The 21,863-nt window shown below is 43.0% G+C and overlaps 1 protein-coding gene across 1 annotated transcript in view; it reads right to left on the bottom strand.

The window, feature by feature from the left end:
• Window positions 1-381: 381 nt before the first annotated feature.
• The window catches only part of LOC143987550 (sulfotransferase 6B1-like), a 49,761-nt gene continuing 28,279 nt past the window's right edge, over window positions 382-21,863 (bottom strand). Inside the window, exons 5-7 of the mRNA XM_077486353.1 lie at window positions 11,433-11,527; window positions 6,065-6,221; window positions 382-650 (exon numbers count right to left, since the gene is read on the bottom strand). Coding sequence (XP_077342479.1) covers window positions 520-650; window positions 6,065-6,221; window positions 11,433-11,527 — 383 coding nt within the window. The 3' untranslated portion in view covers window positions 382-519. The remainder of the gene's footprint in view (window positions 651-6,064; window positions 6,222-11,432; window positions 11,528-21,863) is intronic.

Raw genomic sequence — 21,863 nt, 5'->3', positions numbered from 1 at the left:
AGCACCGAAAACTGAAAATTGGTCTGGGCAGGAGGGGGGTTTAAGTGCCCAGTAAACAAGTGGTTAAACATACAAGTTGATACACAACGCATTATCCAGACTGTGATCTGACTTATGAAAATGTCAATGTCTATTCCGGTGCTTAGTTGTCTGGAGAGCAGCTTTGTTTATCCATAGAGACGAAAGAGTATGCAGCCATTGAAGGCCTCATCCAGCTGTTGAGGAAACTCAAAAAGTGGTAAGGTTCCTATGTACAGTAAGTACACCACTTGCTCAAAAGAGCCCAGTCAATGTAGTTCAGTGGTTGGCTGGTGACCAAGGGAGCTCTGACATGAAAAGGAGTGTGGAGGTGATTACAATGTTGGCAACAAAACTGAATCATTTATTATGACTTTACTCGTGTTTATTGCTAGAAGAAAATCTTTGACTGGCCAGTTTAAAAAATGACATCAACACTGATTTTGTGTACATATGGATTATACATATATAAAACCAAAAATACCACATAGTTCTGCCTTGTCACCATTCACAATAAATATTGTACTTCAAGACTTCTCCAAGCTTTGTTCCTGCTAAGCACGCTTCAAATTTTGCATCCATTTCTTGACTTTGAGCTTCTGAAAAGTAGTTTTTCCAGTCTCCAACATCCCCTGGGGGAAAAAAAGGAACAATAATGCTACATTACATGAGTGAAATGTTTAGAATCAGAGTACCAGATTCTGTATTGATATACCTGTTAAATTTAGGGGAAAGGGAACAAAAGATATGTATTGTAAAACATGATCTATACATCTTACAAACCCCAAAGTTTATCTAAACCCAAAAGCAAAAATGTATATACTGCAACTTAAATGTCCTTATGCCGATCAGAATTCTTGTCGGAAAAAGCTCTGATGGTTTTCCTGAAGGAATTCCGACGGAATTCGGCTCAAGCTGTCTTGCCTACACACGGTCACATCGATCATTTAGATCATTTAGAACGCTGTGACGTACAACACGTACGACGTGACTAGAAAAAGGAAGTTCAATAGTCAGTAGCCAATAGCTTCTGTCTCGTAGTTGAATCTGAGCATGCGTGATTTTTGGCGTGTTGGAATTGCATATACACGATCGGAATTACCGATAGAAAGTTTTTCCGTCTGGAAAATTGAGAACATGCTATCAATTTTTGGCTGGCGGAAATTCGTACAGCTAAATTCCGATGGAGCATACACACGGTCGCATTTTCCGATGAAAAGCTCTCATCGGTCTTTTTCTGGCCGGAATTCCGATCATGTGTATGCGGCATTAGATGTGGTGGCTGACTTTAGTTTTCCTTTTCTGTGTTTTTTCCTTTTTTTTTTGGCTGGTGGTACTGCCACACATCCTGCTCTATGGTGATAGCCCTCACTTACTGTTCTGTATCTATGGAGAAGAAGCATTGTCACCCTAGGACAGAAACAGCATTGGGACCACAGAACACCCTCCCCTCAGCTCCTTGATAACATAATATGGAAGTGTTCTTTAGTTTACAGAGGTAACCTGGACAAGAAGATAAGACCATTGCAAAATACACAGAAGAGTACTTTTTTTTCTTAAAAGGAGTTCTGTTCCACCTACAAATGCCCATAATAATGGGCATTATGCCTGTTCTGGCTCCGAGGATATGCATGTCACATATCCAAGGAGGCATATTGAAGGGAGCAAATAAAAGTTAATTGTTACAGCTTACATACAGGTTAATAAAGACAATTCACATACACATCTATGCATTAAGTATGCAGCAATACAGCAAGTTATTGATTGGTTTGAAACTGTAATACAGTCAAAAAGAATGCATTTTGATTGTGTAAACTTTAACCACTTGCTGTCCAGGTAATTTCTGACATTTTTCACATACATGTTAAAGACAAGCATTTATTTTTACTAGAATTATTTTTTTAATGAGGGTTGATGTCCCCCCCCCCATGTTTATGGGATCAAGGGCCTCTTCCTGACAACCCTGGGCATGGTTGTGGGGGTCTACTGGCAGAGGACTTATCGGAATCTGGAAGCCCCCCTCCCTATGTGAATAAGCATGAGTACCCATTCACCCCAAAAAAAGGCAGTGTAGTGTAAATATAAACAAGAGATGGTTTTCACAAGTCCTTTATTAAAAATCTTCCTCCGTTCTTGTCTCTCCGGTTTTCTCCCTCCGGTGTTCTTCCTCCTCCTTCTTCCTTTGGTGTTATTCCTCTGGTCTTCTACGCCACTGCTGTCTTCTCCACCACTGACCCAGTCCTCCTCCAATGCTGTCTCCCGTCGCTGTGCCAACTCCACTCTCTACAGGTTCCTATATAGCCAAGGGCAGTGGCCATTCAATGGCATCACCGTGAGATGCCACCCCACGCTGCTTTTTTTTTTTCATTTTGGCGTAGGTTTCCCTTTCAAGATCCATACCAGACTCAAAGGGCCTGGTATGGATCTCGGGGGGATACGACACCATTTATTTATTTTTTATTTTGCCAATAGGGTTCCCCTTCAAGATCCTCAGAGCACCTAAGTGGCACCACAACTCAGATCATGATGATGCGATGGGCTGAAAGTTGGATCAGTTAAGACGGCTCTCATAGGGAACCATTGATTTAACATGTGAAAAAAAAATGCTGGATATAGCATTAAGCAACCTTTAACAGTGTCAGATGTTTTTACAGCTGTAATGCCACTGCTCCAGATCGCACTAGCTCTGGGTTTTTTTGCAGCTTGAAAACGCCTATGTAACTTACAGCTCCTAAAAGCCTGTGTGTGCATGGGGCCATAGAATAACATGGATAAGCATTTTTTAACCCCTTCCCGACCACCTCACACAGATAAACTGCCGCAGAAGGGAACGTAGAGGCAGAATCACGTACCTGTACATTGCCCTTTAAGAGGTGGCTTGCCAGCGGCGCTCACGTGCACCTGCCGGGAGCTCCGTGAGCGTGATCGAGGGTCCCACGGACTCGATGTCTGCGGGGATACCAGCAATTGTCTCACAGAGAGGAAGAACAGGGAAATGCTAATGTAAACAAGCATTTCCCCCGTTCTGCCTAATGACACTGATCACAGCTCCCTTTGATCAGTGTCGTGTCACACACAGCCCCTCCCCCCCACAGTTAGAATCACTCACTAGGATGCACTTAACCCCTACAGCGCCACCTAGTGGTTAACCCCTTCACTACCAGTCACATTTACACAGTAATCAATGCATTTTAAATTGCGCTGATTGCTGTATAAATGTGAATGGTCCCAAAATCTCACCAAAAATTTATAATAAAAATGCCATAAAATGCAATAAAATGATTCCCTATTTTGTAGATGCTATAAATTTTGCGCAAACCAATCAAACGCTTATTGCGATTTTCAAAATTGACGCTATTTTTTGTTTATAGCGCAAAAAATAAAAACCGCAGAGGTGATCAAATACCACCAAAAGAAAGCTCTATTTGTGGGGGAAAAAATACATTAATTTTGTTTGGGAGCCACATCGCATGACCACGCAATTATCAGTTAAATTGATGCAGTGCTGAATCGCAAAAAGTGCTCCGGTCTTTGGCCAGCCAAATGGTGCGGGGCTTAAGTGTTTAAGCTGCAAAAAAACATGACACAGGTAAAAACAGCTCTAAAAATATCATGTGTGCATGAGGCCTTATTGTGTGCAAGATACTAAAATCTGTTAATGAGCCATTGCTGTTTTCCTATTTAATTTTTTTTTATCATGGGGGATTTCATTGTCAATTTGTATAAAATGCAGTGTAATAGTGTATAGTCCAATATATATACTTATTTTGTCAGGTGATGCAGATGCTTTTAAATGCAAAGACGATAAGCTAACATCTGCAAGACAGAAAGCACAAGTAGTGCAGAGTTACAGATTTTAAATAGGGTTAGACATTCTGTCAAGGTCGTCTTGTTATCTGTGTCCCCACTTGGGAGCAGAGTTGCCAACCGTCCAGTATGTTTACTGACAGTTTATAAAAATCTGTGACTTTTTTACAACTTCCAGCGGTGGCAGCCCTCCCATAGGGGGAGCCTGGGCGCTGTCCCCTCTCCAGGCAGTCACAAAAAAAAAATGTCAAAAAAGCAAAAACATTTTTTTTAATGCTGGCCCTTTAAAAAAAAAGGTCCTTAACCACTTCCCGAACGGCGCACGCCGATGTACGTCGGCAGAATGGCACGGGCAGGCATACTGGCGTACAGGTACGTCCAGTTTCAAATGCCGCCCTGCCATCGCGAGCGCGCATGTGAGTCCAGCGGCTGAACGAGGAGATGCCATTGTAAATAGCATCTCCCCGTTCTGCCTAGCAACAAGTGACGCTGATCTCTGCTCCATGTGATTGGAGCAGAGATCAGTGTTCACTAAAACAAAGCCCAGCCCCCCACAGTTAGTAACACGCCCCTAGGAACACTTAACCCCTACACTGCCACCCACTGGTTAACCCCTTTACTGCCAGTGTAATTTACACAGGAATCACTGCATTTATATAGCAGTGATTGCTGTATAAATGACAATGGTCCCAAAAATGTGTCAAAAATGTCTGATGTATCCGCCATAATTTCGCAGTCACAATAAAAATCGCTGATTGCCACCATTACTAGTAAAAAATATATATTAATAAAAATGCCATAACACTATCCCCTTTTTTGTAAACGCTATAACTTTTGCGCAAACCAATCAATAATCGCTTATTGCCATTTTTTTACCAAAAATATGTAGAAGAATACGTATCGGCCTAAACTGAGGGAAAAAATAATTTTTTTATATATTTGTGGGGGATATTTATTATAAAAAAAGTAAAAAAGAATGCGTTTTTTTCAAAATTGTCGCTCTATTTTTGTTTATAGCGCAAAAAATAAAAACCGCAGGGGTGATCAAATACCACCAAAAGAAAGCTCTATTTGTAGGAAAAAAAGGACGTCAATTTTGTTTGGGAGCCACGTCGCACGACCGCGAAATTGTCAGTTAAAGGGACGCAATGCCAAATCGCAAAAAGTGGTCTGGTCTTAAGCCAGCAAAATGGTCCGGTCTGAAAGTGGTTAAGTGCACTGTGTTGGGACGCCGGACACAGTGCACTCATGGGAAGCACCACGTCTATGCAATCATGAAATTGCAGGCCTGGTGCTTCATTTACAGGCGTTTAGCCAGCCTTGCGGCGCTTTCTGAAGCACAGAGTAGCTTCCGCCCGTCGCTCGTAGTATATATTACTACGGCCGGGTGGTTTGATTGACATCTGAGTTTGATGTCACTTCCTGTTTTCTCTCTCCAATTGCGACCAGGAGAGAGAAAACAGGAAGTATGAGAGGAGCGGACCTCTCCATCTCCGCTGTGGAAGGAGACACCACTGGAGAGGACAACACACAGCAAGGTAAGTAACGTGGGAGGGGGGGTTTGATGGTGACACAGGCAGGCTACTGCAATTGGTGGTGACACATGCTGCTGCAATTGGTGGTGACACAGGCTGCTGCATTTTGATGGTGATACAGGCTGCTGCAATTTGATGGCGACACAGGCTGCTGCAATTGGTGGTGACACAGGCTGCTGCAATTGGTGGGGACACAGGCTGCTGCATTTGGTGGGACACAGGCTGCCTCATTTGGTGGGGCACAGGCTGCTGCATTTGGTGGGACACAGGCTGAATTTTATGCGACACAGGCTGCATGTAAGGAGGGACTCCGCTGGGGGCACCTGATGTAAGGACGGACTCCGCGGGGGACACCTGACGGCATCTGGTGGCAGGCGACATGGCTAGTGACACGCTCAGGCCTCCCACTGATTCTGAATTAAGGTGAGTTGAATGATTTAATTTTATATTACAATGTAATAATAGAAATAATGCACTTCAATCATCCTGACACCATAACAACCATGGTGCTGAGATGATTGAAGTGCTAACACCAAGTGTTTGGAATATCTATATCTGCTAAGTTTTCCATGTTTTATCAGTAAAAAATGCTGCAGGAGGTTGGCAATCCTGCTTGGGAGATTCACAACTCTATTTGTATGACCATTGCAAAGTAAAAGTTGCACTTGATTTAAAATATCTTACATGGTATAAAATTTTCTTACCTTTTCTGAATATGACTTTGCCCATTTCACCATGTGTGATTTTGGAATTTTCCTTCATAGACTTAAATGTTCCTTTATCAGCAATGATTTTAACTTGCTCTTCAGTGAGAGGTAAAGAAAAAAATTCTGATATCTTCTTAATTGATCCCTCTAGATCCTACATTAATAGGGAGCATGTAGAAAGTGAAGATATCTGTTAATGTCAATATTATAATTTTACAAATTTGAGTTACAAATATAGTTCTATTTTAATGTAGAACTAAAAAAGGCAAACTTTTTTTTTCATTGGATAGATATACCTCGTAAAGTTTATTTTTGACATCTGTGTCCAATTATGCAGATTTCACTTCTTGTCCCATAGGCAAAACAGGAAGTGAGAGCAAATCCCTCTAAAGCAAGGGTAGGCAACCTTAAAGAGACGGAGACACCTAATGGGAGAAGTCAAAGATCAGCGGGCACAGTGTAAGCTCCTCACACCAATTTTAAACCTGTAATTGCTGTATCACCGTGTCACGACTGCGTGCGGTGCATGGCAATCATGGGTTTAAATCAAGTGGTGAGGAGGCAACATATCACCTCCTCACCACCTGTTAACCACTTTCAGACCGGACCATTTTGCTGGTAAATGACCAGAGGTCTTTTTACAATTTGGCACTGCGCTGCTTTAACTGGTAATTGCGCGGTCATGCAATGTTGTACCCAAACAAAATTTGCGTCCTTTTCTTCCCACAAATAGAGCTTTCTTTTGATGGTATTTGATTGCCTCTGTGATTTTTATTTTTTGCGATATAAACGTAAAAAGACCGAAAATTTTGAAAAAAAATGATATTTTCTACTTTTTGTTATTAGAAAAATCCAATAAACTCAATTTTAGTCATACATTTAGGCCAAAATGTATTCAGCCACATGTCTTTGGTAAAAAAAAGTCAATAATTGTATATTTATTGGTTTGCGCAAAAGTTGTCACATCTACAAACTAAGGTATGTTTTCTGGAATTTACGCAGCTTTTAGTTTACGACTGCCTATCTAATTTCTTGAGGTGCTAAAATGGCAGGGCAGTACAAAACCCCCCCAAATGACCCCATTTTGGAAAGTAGACACCCTAAGGAAATTGATAAGTGGCATGTTGAGCCCATTGAATATTTTATTTTTTTGCCTCAAGCGATTGAATAATGACACAAAAAAAATATTTTTTTTTTTTTTACACAAAGTTGTCACTAAATGATATATTGCTCACACATGCTATGGGCATATGTGAAATGACACCCCAAAATAAATTCTGCTGCTTCTCCTGAGTACGGGGATACCACATATGTGGGACTTTTTGGGAGCCTAGCCGCGTACGGGGCCCCGAAACCAAGCACCGCCTTCAGGCTTTCTAAGGGCGTAAATTTTTGATTTCACTTCTCACTACCTATTACAGTTTTGAAGGCCATAAAATGCCAAGATGGCACAAAACCCCCACAAATGACCCCATTTTAGAAAGTAGACACCCCAAGCTATTTGCTGAGAGGCATTTTGAGTCCATGGAATATTTTATATTTTGCCACAAGTTGCGGGAAAATTACAAACTTTAATATTTTATTTTTTTTTTTCATAAAGTTGTCACTAAATGATATATTGCTCACACATGCTATGGGCATATGTGAAATGACACCCCAAAATAAATTCTGCTGCTTCTCCTGAGTACGGGAATACCACATATGTGGGACTTTTTGGGAGTCTAGTCGCGTACGGGTCCCCGAAAACCAAGAACCGCCTTCAGGTTTTCTAAGGGCGTAAATATTTGACTTCACTCCTCACTACCTATTACAGTTTTGAAGGCCATAAAATGCCAAGATGGCACAAAACCCCCACAAATGACCCCATTTTAGAAAGTAGACACCCCAAGCTATTTGCTGAGAGGCATGTTGAGTCCATGGAATATTTTATATTTTGCCACAAGTTGCGGGAAAATTACAAACTTTTTTTTTTTTTTTTTTTTTTCACAAAGTTGTCACTAAATGATATATTGCTCACGCATGCCATGGGCATATGTGAAATGACACCCCAAAATAAATTCTGCTGCTTCTCCTGAGTTCGGGGATACCACATATGTGGGACTTTTTGGGAGCCTAGCCGCGTACGGGGCCCCGAAACCAAGCACCGCCTTCAGGCTTTCTAAGGGCGTTACAGTTTTGAAGGCCATAAAATGCCAAGATGGCACAAACCCCCCCAAATGACCCCATTTTGGAAAGTAGACACCCCTAAATTTAGGGGTACACTAGTGAGACTAGGTAATAAATGGCGGGTGCCCTGAAACTATAAAAAAATAACTAACCTACCAGCGTCACCTGTAACAGTTATATGGTGATCACTGGTGAAAGGGTTAACTAGGGGGCAATCAGGGGGCTTTATGCGGTAGTATATGGGGGTCCCTGGCGCTATAAAAAGCTGCGGCGAACCTAAATACCTACCTGCCTAACTAGCGTCACCTGTGACACTAATACAGCGATCAGAAAAACGATCGCTTAGTAGGCTGGGTTCACACTGGAGCGATGCGGGAACGCCACGAATCCGCGGCGGGTTCCCGCATCGCATGCCTCCCGGTGGCAGTTCACACTGCCCTATGCGAACTGCTGGGAGTGTCAGTGAAATGTTAATGACACCCCCAGATCAGTTCGCATATCGCAGTGCGATCTGCAAACTCGGATCGCATGGTGTGAACACCCATGCGATCTGATTCTGCTGCGGGCCAAAAAAAGGGTCCCGTGCGAATTTGCGGCGGGTGCGATGCGAATTCAGCCATACTATCTGTATGGCTGAACTCGAATCGCACAGAGATCGGATGTGATTTGCACTGCAGTGCGATGCGAATCACATTCGTTCTCATAAACCGCTGCAATGTGAACCCAGCCTTAGTGACACTGGCGACGGGGGGTGATCACGGGGTTAAACCTTTATTGGGGGGGTTAGGGGGGTACATTAGAACTAAAGGGGGGCTAACCCTAACTGCCCTAACAGTTATTACAGTCACAAATGACACCAATGCAAAAAAAAAAATGACATTGGTGTCACTGTGACTGGGGGGCAGGGGTAATTGGGGGGGTGATCGGGGGGGTGTGAGTGTGCCTGGCATGTTCTACTGTGTAGTGTCGTGTTGGTGCAACTCACCGATCCTCTCTCCTCGGTGTCGGAACGAAAAATACCGACACGGAGGAGAGATTACATCACTTCCTCTCCTGTGTTTACATTACAGGAGAGGAAGTGATGTCACGGAGCATTTTCATTCGTCGGGAGCGATCGCGAGGGGGTGGCCATGAATGAATGGCCGTCCCCTCGTCCGGGATCGCTCCCGAACGAATACCGACCGCCGCAGGCACCGGGCGGGGGCCCGATCGGGCCCCCGACCCGCGGGCAGGCAAGGACGTACATGTAAGCCCTTATGCCTGCCCGTGCCATTCTGTCGACGTACATCGTCGTGCGGCGGTCGGGAAGTGGTTAAACACACTCAGATCACTTTTTAGAGTAGCAGCAGTGCTTGCTGCATGTGAGAATGAGCACTTACATTGCATTTGACAGCAGCACTCTTAGGGCTCATTTACATGTAAAACCCCGTTGTTGAGTTGAGTTGAGTTTACTGCCCCACTCCCTACCCCCTTTAGCTGCTGAGGCAGCAGCCAAAGGTGTGCACATGCTGCAGCAGGAATTAAGCCCCCTGTAGCTTTTGGTGCATGCTACTGCCTGCCAATCAAGACCCAATACAGTGAGGCTCGGTTCACACAGAGGGCGATGCGAGGCGACACGACTTGCCTCGCCGCGACCTGCCGCGACCTCAGCGGCGACTTGCAAATTACTTCTGTATAGTCAATACAGAGGAGCCATCGGGTTATGCAGCTCTTGCTCCCTACTACAGTCCCTCTGCGTTGCCCATTGTTTGATGCTCTGGAATGGCAGGTCAGCAATCCCAGACCATGATCTACCAGTCACCTGTCTGTGATCTACTGGTAAATTGAGATTTACAGATTGCTGGCCCCTGCTCTAAAGTGGGGAAACCCCTGGCTGTCACCAGTGTAACCAGAACTACTGTCCTCTTTGGCAGATATCCTCAAAATTCCAGTTCTGGTGAAAACCCCAAATTTGGGATTTTTATTTACTTTAGCTTTCAATGGTAATGGTAAACAGGACAAATAGAGAGGGTAATCTCCCTAACAGGGGTACAGACAACAATGAAAAAATAAAACCATGGGTGGTCTAATCCCTCTCCAATCTTGTCCAAAAAGTCTCCTGCCAAACCATGGCTGCCTATTGTAAGGCAGTTGAGCTGATTTATTAGATGGCTTTGGAATGGCTTCACTTAATAAGTTATGTGAATATTAACTGAAGCGAAAAATTAACAACTCCTATTCTAAGTCAGCCTCATTGTTTCTTGAGAGCTCAAAGACCCATTTGGCTATCGTGCAATAAAGTCCAGATGCTGTATGAAGCACACAGACTACAGGACTCCAAAAGATCAGAAACCCATCCATTGCAAAAAAATAGTTTTCTCTCCAAAGATACTTGGTTACTTGAACTAAACACAATAAATATTGGTTTATGTATATACAGAAAATGAAGTATTTCTTGTAAAAAAACACTTGGATGAAATGTATTAATAGCTTCTACTTCCCTGTTAGACACCAGAACTGTCTATCATATACTGTATCGGATAAACTGCCAGTGTGTATGGGTTATAATAGCCTGAATATTGCTATTTATTTTCCCCCTATAATAATATTAGGTAATTAAAGTGAGTGGTTTAACTTTTTTTCTAAAACAACAAGCATGCTATACTTACCAGCTGACCCAATTCTCCTCTTTTGGGGTCATCTGCTGGCGCTCTTGGCTCCTCCTCTTGTCTGACTGCACCTGGCTCCATAGCCACTGGCTATGGGGGCACTTGTGCGAGCTCAATCCGGAGCTGTACTGTGTGTATCAATAGACGTTCTCATCCCTCACTCTTTGATCACAGAATTTGATTGGCTCCAGCTATTGCTGAGCCTCCTGTGAGAAGAGGGGAGAGCAGTGTTGCTGTAGATGGGCACAACTCTAATTTGAGATCGAGCTCAGGTAAGTATGTCAGGAGGGGCTAGGGGAAGATTACATGAAAAGGAATGCATTAAGGTAAAAAACCTTTTACCTTTACAACCACTATAACTTATTATAAAACTAGTGCAAATACAAACAAACCTCTAGTTGAATAAAATGGTATAATCTTTCATTCAGTATATTCATCTTTTTGGTAGTCCCTTGAATATTTTAAATTTTTTTTTGCTATAAATTGAAAGCATTATTTAATTTAAAGCCTCAGCAATGCTTTTAGTGCATTATTACAAAATGTTCAGCTACCTCTTTCATATCTTCAAAAGTCATCAGCAAAACTGTGTCTTCATCCAGATGTTTATTCCAAGCAATTGCATGGTCAAAGTAAGAACCCCAGACCACTGAAACAAATAAAAACAAAGCGATTACTTTTAACTTCTTCATACAACTTTTTAGGTCCAAATGTAAAATGCCCCTTGCCATCAGAACAGACAAGAACTCTCATGAACATTAAACATATAGAGCATGGGTGTGAAACTGGTGGCTCTCCAGCTGTTTCAGAACTACAAATTCCATGAGGCATTGCACTCTCCTAACCTTCTTTTTAAGGACTTTTCCTGCCAATCTTGTTAAAAGGAAATTCTACAAAACAAAATCAATGCATAGGTTTCCCTCACATCGGTTTTTCAGTATTTCTCTATCCTATCCAAAAACATACCTATTCAGTCTTCTGGGTTACACATGCAGCACTGCTTCTCTGGCCTTACACTTTGGCACTTGTCTCCTACAGACAGTCTTCTCACACAAGCTTGGTCTTTTTTTTTCCACAAAAAGTTTTTATTGAATATATAAAAGTAATGTTTACAAAACATACAACATGTCAGTTTCAATGGGATCCATGACAGCTTAAAACAATAAAGTTTGTAAAGAGATGTAAATAATGTATGGACATTCAATAAAGTATGACGTTTAATAACAGTGTCTACTATGGGTCGAAGAACTGTATTGGTAGGTGGATTGGAACTGTCTGTATTAAGTAGAATAGTGGGAGAAGAATGACCCTTTATTTGAGTGCTGAGCGTCCAAACCAGATGTTTAGGCTGCCCTCCGTCTTTCAGATCTGTTTGGATTTTGGATAGGGCTATCTGGAAATTAAAGTTATAAAGGTCAGTCAATTTCTTGGTGATTTGGATGCCTAAGTAGGTGATGGTCTCCCTTTTCTAAGAGAATGGAAAGGGGTCTTGACAATGAGCCAACTCTCGAGTGGGCAGAGAAATATTCAGGGCATGTGATTTAGAATAATTTATTTTAAGATTCAAGAGAGTTCCGAATGAATTTATGTCTTTTAGTAGGTTGGGCAAAGAGATGCTACTTTAAATTCTCTATTTGCAATGGTGATTCCTTTGATGTCAGAATTGGCTCTCAGCCTATTTAAGAGAAGTTCTAATGATAAAACGAAGATATGGGGTGAGAGTGGGCACCCCTGTCGTGTCCCATTGGTTATAGAGAATGCGTCCGATGGGTGGCTGTTCACTTTTACCCTTGCTGAGGGGGAACTGTATAAGGCTTTAATATGGGAGTAAATGCGAGTCAGGAGTCCCACTACTTTTAGGACTTCCTGCATGTAGTCCCAGGCCAATCTGTCAAACGCCTTCTCAGCTTCAAGGGAGAGAAAGAATCCCTGGGCTTCAGAAAACATAAGCCAGTGTTGCAGATTTACAGTATGTGTGGTGTTATCCCGGGCTTCCCTGTCTGGAATAAAACCCACTTAGTCAGATGAGATAAGAGTGGGTATGAGAGGGAGTAACTTGTTCGCTAAGATCTTGGCATAAAGTTTAATATCCACATTGAGTAGAGAATTGACCTATAGTTGGCAACTTGTGTGGGGTCCTGCTATGTGTGCGTCTAGCATTCTACCCAGCGAGGATTGAGGGTTGGCCAGGGTATTGAAGGTCGCTAGCATTTTAGGTGACAGCACATCTAGAAAGCATTTGTAGTAGATAAGTTAGAGGTCATTGGGTCCAGGACTTTTACCTACTTTCATTTTTTTTATGGCTGAGAAATGTTCCTCAGCCGAGTGAGGACTTTCCATGGCTTTAGCCTGTTGGATGGTGATAGGTTTGGGGCAATATTGATTTACAAAATCTCTGATTTATGTGGATCAGTAGTTCAGGGATTTTGGGGATGGGTTGTCTCGCATCAAATTGTAAAGGAATGGAACATTAAAAAATGTTAATGTTAATGTTATTAAACGAAACATTGAAAATGATTTCACCCATTACTACTATGTAAGTAAATTTCTCTAAATCTAACATGGAATTATATGCTTTACTTAGATAAATGTTTCACTAAGAGATACTCATTATATATTTTATGCTCTAGATGAATTCTGCCTTTCTTTGCATCCCTGAAGAAGGAATAGACGTTATCCCGAAATGAATTGGGTGTAAGGAGGTTCTATCATACATATGCTCTATATGGTGACATTAACTGACTGCGTTCAGTAAATCAATGTTTCTTTTTTTTTCTATCATGTTTAAACCTTAATAAATAATTTTCTATTACTATGTTATTTTGATACTGTTTTATACAAACCTTTAGTTGCATATAAAGTCCACTTAGGGGAACCCTTTTCTTTTCACAGAAGACAGGAAGGTCACACCGGGGTCCGGAGTAATGATGTCTATTTTCTATTTTTTTTATCATGTTTAAACCTTAATAAATAATTTTCTATTACTATATTATTAGTAGGAAGGTCATCCGGGGTCCGGAGTAATGCGATGTGACCTCCACTGGAAGCAGAGAGACAGAACGGGAATTTCCATCTATATTGTATGTTACGTGAGCGCATAACTTACAGCAGAGGGCGTAAAGCGCGCCTATTCTGCAGTGTTATCCGAGAGAGGTCTTGAAACAATTTAATCTCTGTGCCATTGAATAAAATATGGCCTCTTTCTCTTGTTTTACGCAGAATTTCTTCCTTCAGGGGAAAATTTTACAATACAGCATACCACGTCCCTTGGCGGTTCAGAGTCACGGGGAGGGGGTCTCAGGGCACAATGTAGCCTTTCCATTTCAATGGGGGAGTCCGCCGGGCAGTCCAGCAGGTTATTAAAGATGGAGCAAATTGCTTGCGGTAGTGCATGCGGTAGTGCTGGTGCATTAATTCCCTCTGGGACCCCTCTCACCCTTACATTATGTCTGCAAACTCTATTGTCAAGGTGTAGCTCAAACGTGTGGAAGTTGGGAGTCGTATGATTTTTGTACTTGCCTAATTGCCGCAGCTTGAGTTTGGGAGGCTTGTTCCACATCTGTGATTCGGTGGGACATGTTGTGAATGTCCGATTCTAGATCCGATATTGCCACAGTAATAGTGTGCCTTATGTCCAGTGCGACCTTTTGCAGATCATTTTGCAAATCCAGGAGGCTTGGGGGATGATTTGGGGCACCGCCGTCGTCCATCAGTGAAACTGAGCTGCTTCTATGCGAGTTTGGGGATGAGGCCTGTGAGGCCTGTGATGCCTCGTGTTTCCCTGACTGTTGGTTTCCGAAACAGCTCTGGTATGTTCTCACCAGGCTGTGTTCCGGTGTCTTTCATAGTGCGGGGAGCTGAGGTGCTTCTGTTGGGTTTAACCATATATGAGAATGAAGGTAAATCCCTTTTATAAGCTTTTTGTGTCCTCAATGTGCAGGAGCTTTCTTCTTAGGCTGCCATCTCGGGTCTCATCCAGGCCACACCCCCAAGCTTGGTCCTTATAGCTGGCAGCACCTTGCTGCTTTGGTCTCCACCTGTCTTCTAGGTGAAGCCCCCTAATGACTCTTAGGCAGAGACCACCTCTATAGCCCAGGACAAACCTGCCTAATTAGTATACTGGTGGTTATTAAAACCAGGACCCACCCATGGCTCTATAAAAACTCCTCTGAAGGACACAAGAATTCTGGGGCCTCTCAACCTGCCTGGATGGGAATCCTGGGTTACAGAAACACTTTTAGCACTGTGGCAGGACACAGCACTATCAAAATAGGTACATATATTCATGCATAGATAGATACCTCTGTTCAACTTGCTAATGAATCAGTATTGAAATGTAAAAGAAAATCCTTCCTTATTTTCCAGTTTCTCTACTCCTCCCCTGATAGATGACCTATTAGTGAGTTTGGTTGCTAGGGAACAGTTGGCTGGGCTGTGAAGAATCATTGGTTGTTATGGTGTTTTTTTTACCCACAGAAGAGATAGTTTGGGCTGAGACAGGTTAAGACATTCTACAGAATAATAATTCATGCAAGGGAGGACCAGGAACTTATTGACCTCGGAAGAAAAACACCATCAACTCAACCAGTGGCATCCATTAGGGGTGCAGGGGTGCCACATCCCTAATCCGTGCACCAGGCCCCTAATCTACATGCAGGGTGCCGGACACATGGGTTCCAATGTTTGTTTTGTTTGTTTTTTAGGAAGCAAGTGATTAGATCCTGAGGCTTTAATTGGCTTCAAAAAAGGGTCGGCTTGGGGCGCAGAGCACTGTGCCCTGGGCCCAGCAAGTTGTGTGACAATAGCAAATTAATATTTGTAATGTCTTGTTTGCCACCCCCCCCCCCCAAAAAAAAATTTACAGCACCAGTCACCACTGAACTCAATCCTTCATGGTCTGAATAGTAAGGACTGTGAGCTAAAGAAAGGGCACCACACAAAGTGTGTTGTGCCATTTAAATGATCAATAAACATGGTCAAAGGTTGGTACAGTCTTCACCTTTTCTAACTGAAAGGGATAAACGATAAATTGTAGTACTAAACAAGTACAAAATAACTTTTGCAGTAAAAATTATACAGCCTTTCTCAAATTAAACAACATGTAATAATCTCAAAGACTCCTTATCATTCAGCGTTTTTGAAGAAATGGGTATAAACACATTTTCAACATTTGTCAGTTATGCCATAGCAAAACCTGTTTTGCTGCGTACACACTACCGTTTTTACCGTCAGAATAAACTCTGACGGTTTTTATTTTTTGTTTTCAAAAAGGTTTATTAAAGCGATAAATAGAAAACAGCGTCAGTAAAAAGGATCAAATGGCATATACATCATATGCAGTTGGATGACAAGATTATAATAAAATGGCGAACAGACCATAGGATTCTACAGTGGCATAGATCTTACATCCAATGAAAAATCGTAATAGAGGGAAAGCAAAAATATTCAATGTCCTGACCTTCATATTTGTAATGTATAAGAATAGACAACACAAAGAAAGAAATGAGAAGTCTAGAAAGAAAGAAAAGAGAGAGAAAAAAAAACAAAAATAATAAAAATAGAATTCTTTTTTTTTTTTTTTTTATTCCTTAGTTCTTTTTTTTTTCAGATAGGCAAGAGAAAAAAAAAATCCCCGGTGTGATCATTTTTGTAATCTAAATAGGAACCATGGGTTCCACTTTAGGTCATATATATGAGTCGTGTCCTGTAAAGTATGGAAAATCTTTTCAGTCAGCATTACTTGATCAATGCGTGAGAGAACCTGAGATAAAGGGATCGAAGAGGACTTCCAATGTAACGCTATAGTCCATAGCATAGAAACAGAGATGGAATGGACGAGCCTCACTAGAGGTTTAGGGGTGTCCTGTGGGGCTTGGAAGAGAAGACAGTGGTGGTAAGTAAGGGACATCGCACGACCAGCGAGCTTGTCCATCAATCTCAAAATCTCCTGCCAAACTGGCCGAATCCGCTCACATTCCCAAAAAATGTGAACGAAGGTGCCTTGGTGATTGCAACCTCTAAAACAGTTGGGGGATGTATGAACATAAATCTTGTGCAAACGTACCGGAGTGCAGTACCATCTAGTAATTACTTTAATAGCTGTTTCCCTAATTGTTAAGGATCTGGTGCATCTACACATGTTGTCCCATCCCTCCTCCCAGTCCACAACACCGGCCCCTAGTGCAAGCTCCTGTTCCCATTGTGATCTATACTTCAGAGTCTGAACCATTGTAAGTCCCTCTACAGCTTTATAGATCAGGGAAATCAGGCCTTTTTGGCGTGGGAAGTTAAAACATAAATCCTCAAAGATGGTGAGTTGGACCTGGGACCGGAGTCTGTAATGGGAGAGAAAGAAGTGACGGATTTGCAGGTATCTGAAAAGTTCCCTGTCTGGGAGTTGGTGCTGGGTCTGTAATACTGAGAAGGGAATGAAATCAGAACCCGTCACGAAGTCCCTTAACTGAGTAAGCTTGCATTGAACCCACAATCTGAAAGACTCAGGATGGAGATAGGCTGGGGGGAACCTAGGATCGCCCAGGTAAGAGGCGCCCACAGAGCTCTCCGAAGAGAGGTTGTATTTGTGCTTGTAGCGATGCCACAGTTGCAGGCTGTCTGCAACCATAGTGTTAAGCGTGCATAAGGTTGAGTGAGGTCGATGGGTTGACCACATAAGGCCAGGGAGATAAAAGGGTGCTATCGAATCACTCTCAAAACGCACCCAAGGAACTCTGGAATTAGGGATCGACCATTGTGCTTGTTGTGTAAATCTGCAGGTAAGATAATACAACCAGATTTGAGGAACCCCTAGGCCTCCACTTCTCATAGAGCTGTATAGGACTCCCTTGGCAAACCTGGGCGACCTATTATTCCAAATTAATCTGTTAAAATGGGACTGAAGGTTGAGGAGAAAAGATTTAGAAAGCCTAACCGGTAGGGAGCGAAACAGATATAGCAGCCTGGGAAGGATGACCATTTTGAGCGCAGTGATTCTCCCTATAAAGGGGATATGTAAAGAAAGCCAGCTTTTAATAGTATTTTTAAGTTTTCTAATCAATGGGGGATAATTAACCCCAAAGAGGTCACGAAAGTTTCCGGGCAGCCCCACTCCCAGGTAGGGTATGTGGGAGGTGGCCCATGTAAAGGAGTAGTTTTGTTTAATAAGGGCTAAATCAGTGGGATCAAAACCTATGGGAAGGGCTACCGATTTGGAAACATTAATGGCTAGACCAGAGACCTTCGCAAAACTTGACAGTGTCGAAAAAAGGTTGGGGAGTGAAACATGGGGATTAGTTATGAACATCAAAACGTCATCTGTGTACATGCAAAATTTGTACATTTCGTCACCCTTAGTGTAACCAGTGATATCAGGATGTCTCAAAAGGGCAATCGCTAGGGTCTCCAGGGCTAAGGCAAAGATTAAAGGGGAGAGGGGGCACCCTTGTCTAGTGCCTCTACCTATGGGGAAGAATTCGGAGCAACAGCCAGGTAGTTTTATGCGGGTCCTAGGGTTATCGTAAAGGGCTTTGAAACCTACTAGGAATTTCCCCTGAAATCCCATGCGTGGGAGGATTGTGTTGATGTAATCCCATGTAACACTGTCAAACGCCTTCTGTATGTCTAGGCTTAACAGGAGGAGCTTGCGGGAAAATAGGTTAGCATCTTGGATAACGTCTGTTGCCAGGCGGATGTTGTCTGTAATTAAGCGGTGTGGAATAAATCCAGATTGGAAGGGGGATATCAAGGAGGGGATAAACTTTGCTAGTCTGTCGGCTAGAACTCTGCTAAATATTTTGATATCATTGTTCATAACCGAGATAGGCCTAAAATTTTGGGGCAAATTATGATTCTTATTGGGTTTCGGGATTAGGTACATGTTGGTTAACAACATTTCCTCTGGGAAGCTATGGCCAAGTAGGACTGAGTTAAAGAGGTATGCCATTCTAGGGGCCAGGATCATGGAGTATTTTTTGTAATAAAGGGCCGAAAAGCCATCAGGGCCTGGGGCGGAGCCTGTTTTCAGTGATTTGATGACCCCTAAGATTTCCGGAGTTGTGATAGGGGCGTTGAGTTCGTCTAGTTGTGAGGTGGAAAGAGTCGGGAAGGGGATGTCATGTAGCCATGACAAGTCTTCAGGGGAGGGGAGAGTGTGGGGGGACTCTAAGAGTTTGGTATAAAATTGCTCGAAGATTTTGAGTACCTCCCTGGGATGTGAGGATACAAAACCGTCTTTATTAGACAACCTGTATAAATGAGGGGGGCGAATCGAGTTAGACAATCTTCTAGCAAACAAAGTTGATGCCGAGTTATTAAATAGTAAATTGCGGGCTTTAGTCCAACGGAGTGACTTTTCAACCTTGGATGACAAAAGGGAGTCCAGTTCTAGGCGCTTTTGTTCGATGGATTGCCTGGTGGAATCTAAGTGTAGTAGAGACGTGTTTTTATATAAATGATCTAGTTCCCTAGTTAACTCCACTATTCTAAGTCTATTAGACTTGTTGCGGGCTGCGGAAATACTAATAATTTTTCCTCTGATGACGGCTTTATGCGCCGTCCAGAGAAGTGAGGGCTGAGTGTCTGGGCGGGCGTTAAGAGAAAAATAGTCCTCCAGAGACTGAGCTAATTGGGAATCTACTGCTGGGTCAGAGAGAATGGATTCATTTAATCTCCAGGAGTGGGGTGTGGGGGCAAGCCTAATAAACCCTGTAGTGAAAGATGTAACCTGATGGTCTGACCAAACACAGGGGTGGATGGAGGCCTCCAAAGAGTTGGCGAGTATGATTGGAGATGTGTATATGTAGTCTAATCTCGCATAACTGTTATGAGGATGGGAGAAAAAGGTGAATTCCTTGAAACCCACATTATGTGCCCTCCATATGTCAGTGAGTTGAAGATCCTGTAAGCCACCAGTGAGAGATTTCGGGAATGCTCTAGATACAACCGTAGTTGACGAGCGGTCTAGAGTGGCGTTGGCTACTGAGTTAAAATCACCACCTATGATCAAATAGGGGGAGTGGTATTGCGCTAATTTTTCAAAAAATGACCTAAAAAAGGCTGCTGAGCTGTCATTGGGTGCATAAACATTAGCAATAGTAAGTTCCCTGTTGTGGACAACCCCTTTCACAATCATATAACGACTTTCAGGATCCCTGAACAATTGTTTAACCTCCATCGGGAGGGAAGAGTGGAGGAGTATGGCAGCCCCCCTGGTCCTGGACGTGTGGAGCGAGTAAAAGGCTTGAGGGAAATCTTTATGGAAAAATTTGGGATGGGAGGAGCGGGAGAAATGTGTTTCTTGGAGAAGAAGGATTTTAGCTCCAAGCTGTTTATAAAAGGTAAAGGCTTTACGCCGCTTGGAAGGGGAGTTAAATCCTTTAACGTTGTGTGAAATACAAGTTATCGCCATGGCGTATGAGGTAATGCGTGGCTAGTCGGGGGATCAGATCTGATAAGGGGAGGGGGGAAGGGGATCACAGATGAGCACTCGTCCACCAAGTCCAAGAACGTCAGGGGAGTCCCCACTTCATCCTCCAAAGCCCACATGAGTAGGGAGCTATGCAGCAACACTGAGGGCATGTTCAGATCACAGAACCGGAATATAAAAAGAACATATGCTGTAGAAGAATCGTAGGATTTGAAAAATGATTGACCAATATAAGAGAGAACCAAAAAACATAGAAAAATAAAAGTAACCTCTGAAAAAACAATCCCAGCCTTTAACATAGACTTGGGGAACAACATTAATAACAGATGTGGTGGCCTGTGGGAGAGAGTTCCCACATCAAAGAGAAAATCATACATCGAGACGACCAGGTCTCGCACCCAGTAGGGTTGCGCAATGGTGGGGAGCACCCACCAGAGAAGCAACCAACCACTAGGAAGGGGAGCCATGACACAGCTCCTAGGGACATGCATAATGCCAGAGGAGTGGGCAGACAACAGTAGGGGAAGTATGCTTTTCCTCCCCATCTCCTCCCCCCCCCCCAAAAAAAAAAGGGGAAGAGGAAGAGAGAGAAGGGAAAAAAAAAAAAAACCCTAAAAAAAAAAAGGAGTATCTCTTGAGAAAACAAAAAATAAACACACAGCGTGGATGTCCTCTGGGAGTCAGTATTAACCGCATATAGAACCTCAAGATGGGCCGGAGAAGGTACCATTAACGAGGGCTATCTTCCATACGCTCTCCAACATCATACCGGATCCTCCGTCTGTCTCTCCTTGTAGGGGGTGTTTGCCATATAGGTGTAGCTCTGGGAGTGGAGGGTAGCCTGCGAGTCGCGGAGGCATCCAATAAGCCAAGTTTTACCAGGATCTCTTGACCCTCCAGGATGGTGGTGGCGGAGTATGTTGTGCCGTTATGAGGGATCACCAGGCGAAACGGGAATCCCCACCGTTATCTGATACGGGCAGATTGCAAGACAATGGTAATCTCCTTCAGGTTCCTTCTCCTCTCCAAAGTCGCCGGGGCAATATCAGGGAAAATCTGTATAAAGTGGTCATCAAGGGTTATCCTCTGCTTGTTGCGGGCAGCTCTCAATATTTCTTCCTTAACGAGAAAGTCTTTCATGCAAAGGATGACATCCCTAGAGGGTTTGTCTTCCGGGGGTTTGGGGCGAAGAGCCCTATGAATACGATCACATTTGAACATGTTGGAATCATGGTCAGGGAGCAGGGACTTAAACAATCTAATCACCACAGGAATGAGCTCAGACTCAGACTCAGGAATTCCGCGGAGGCGCAGATTATTGCGCCTGTTTCTGTTGTCGAGGTCTTCGATTTGAGTCTGCAGCAACTTGACCGAAGAGGATAGTGCTTCATGTTCTCTGCTAAGGTCATTATGAGCAATCGCCAACTCATCATGCTTAGTCTCTAACCTCTCCGTTCTGGTTCCCAGGGCAGAGATTTCTTGTGATAAGGCATGTGAAGTTTTGTGAAGTTCCGATTGGAATTTAGATGCCAATCTGTTATACATGGTTTCCAAACTTTCCTCT

The sequence above is a fragment of the Lithobates pipiens genome, unplaced genomic scaffold (genome assembly GCF_037356315.1).
Source record: "Lithobates pipiens isolate NorthernLeopardFrog02 unplaced genomic scaffold, aLitPip1_a1.2 Scaffold_18, whole genome shotgun sequence".
Taxonomy (NCBI): Eukaryota; Metazoa; Chordata; class Amphibia; order Anura; family Ranidae; genus Lithobates; species Lithobates pipiens.
This window is presented reverse-complemented; position numbering and strand designations above follow the sequence as displayed.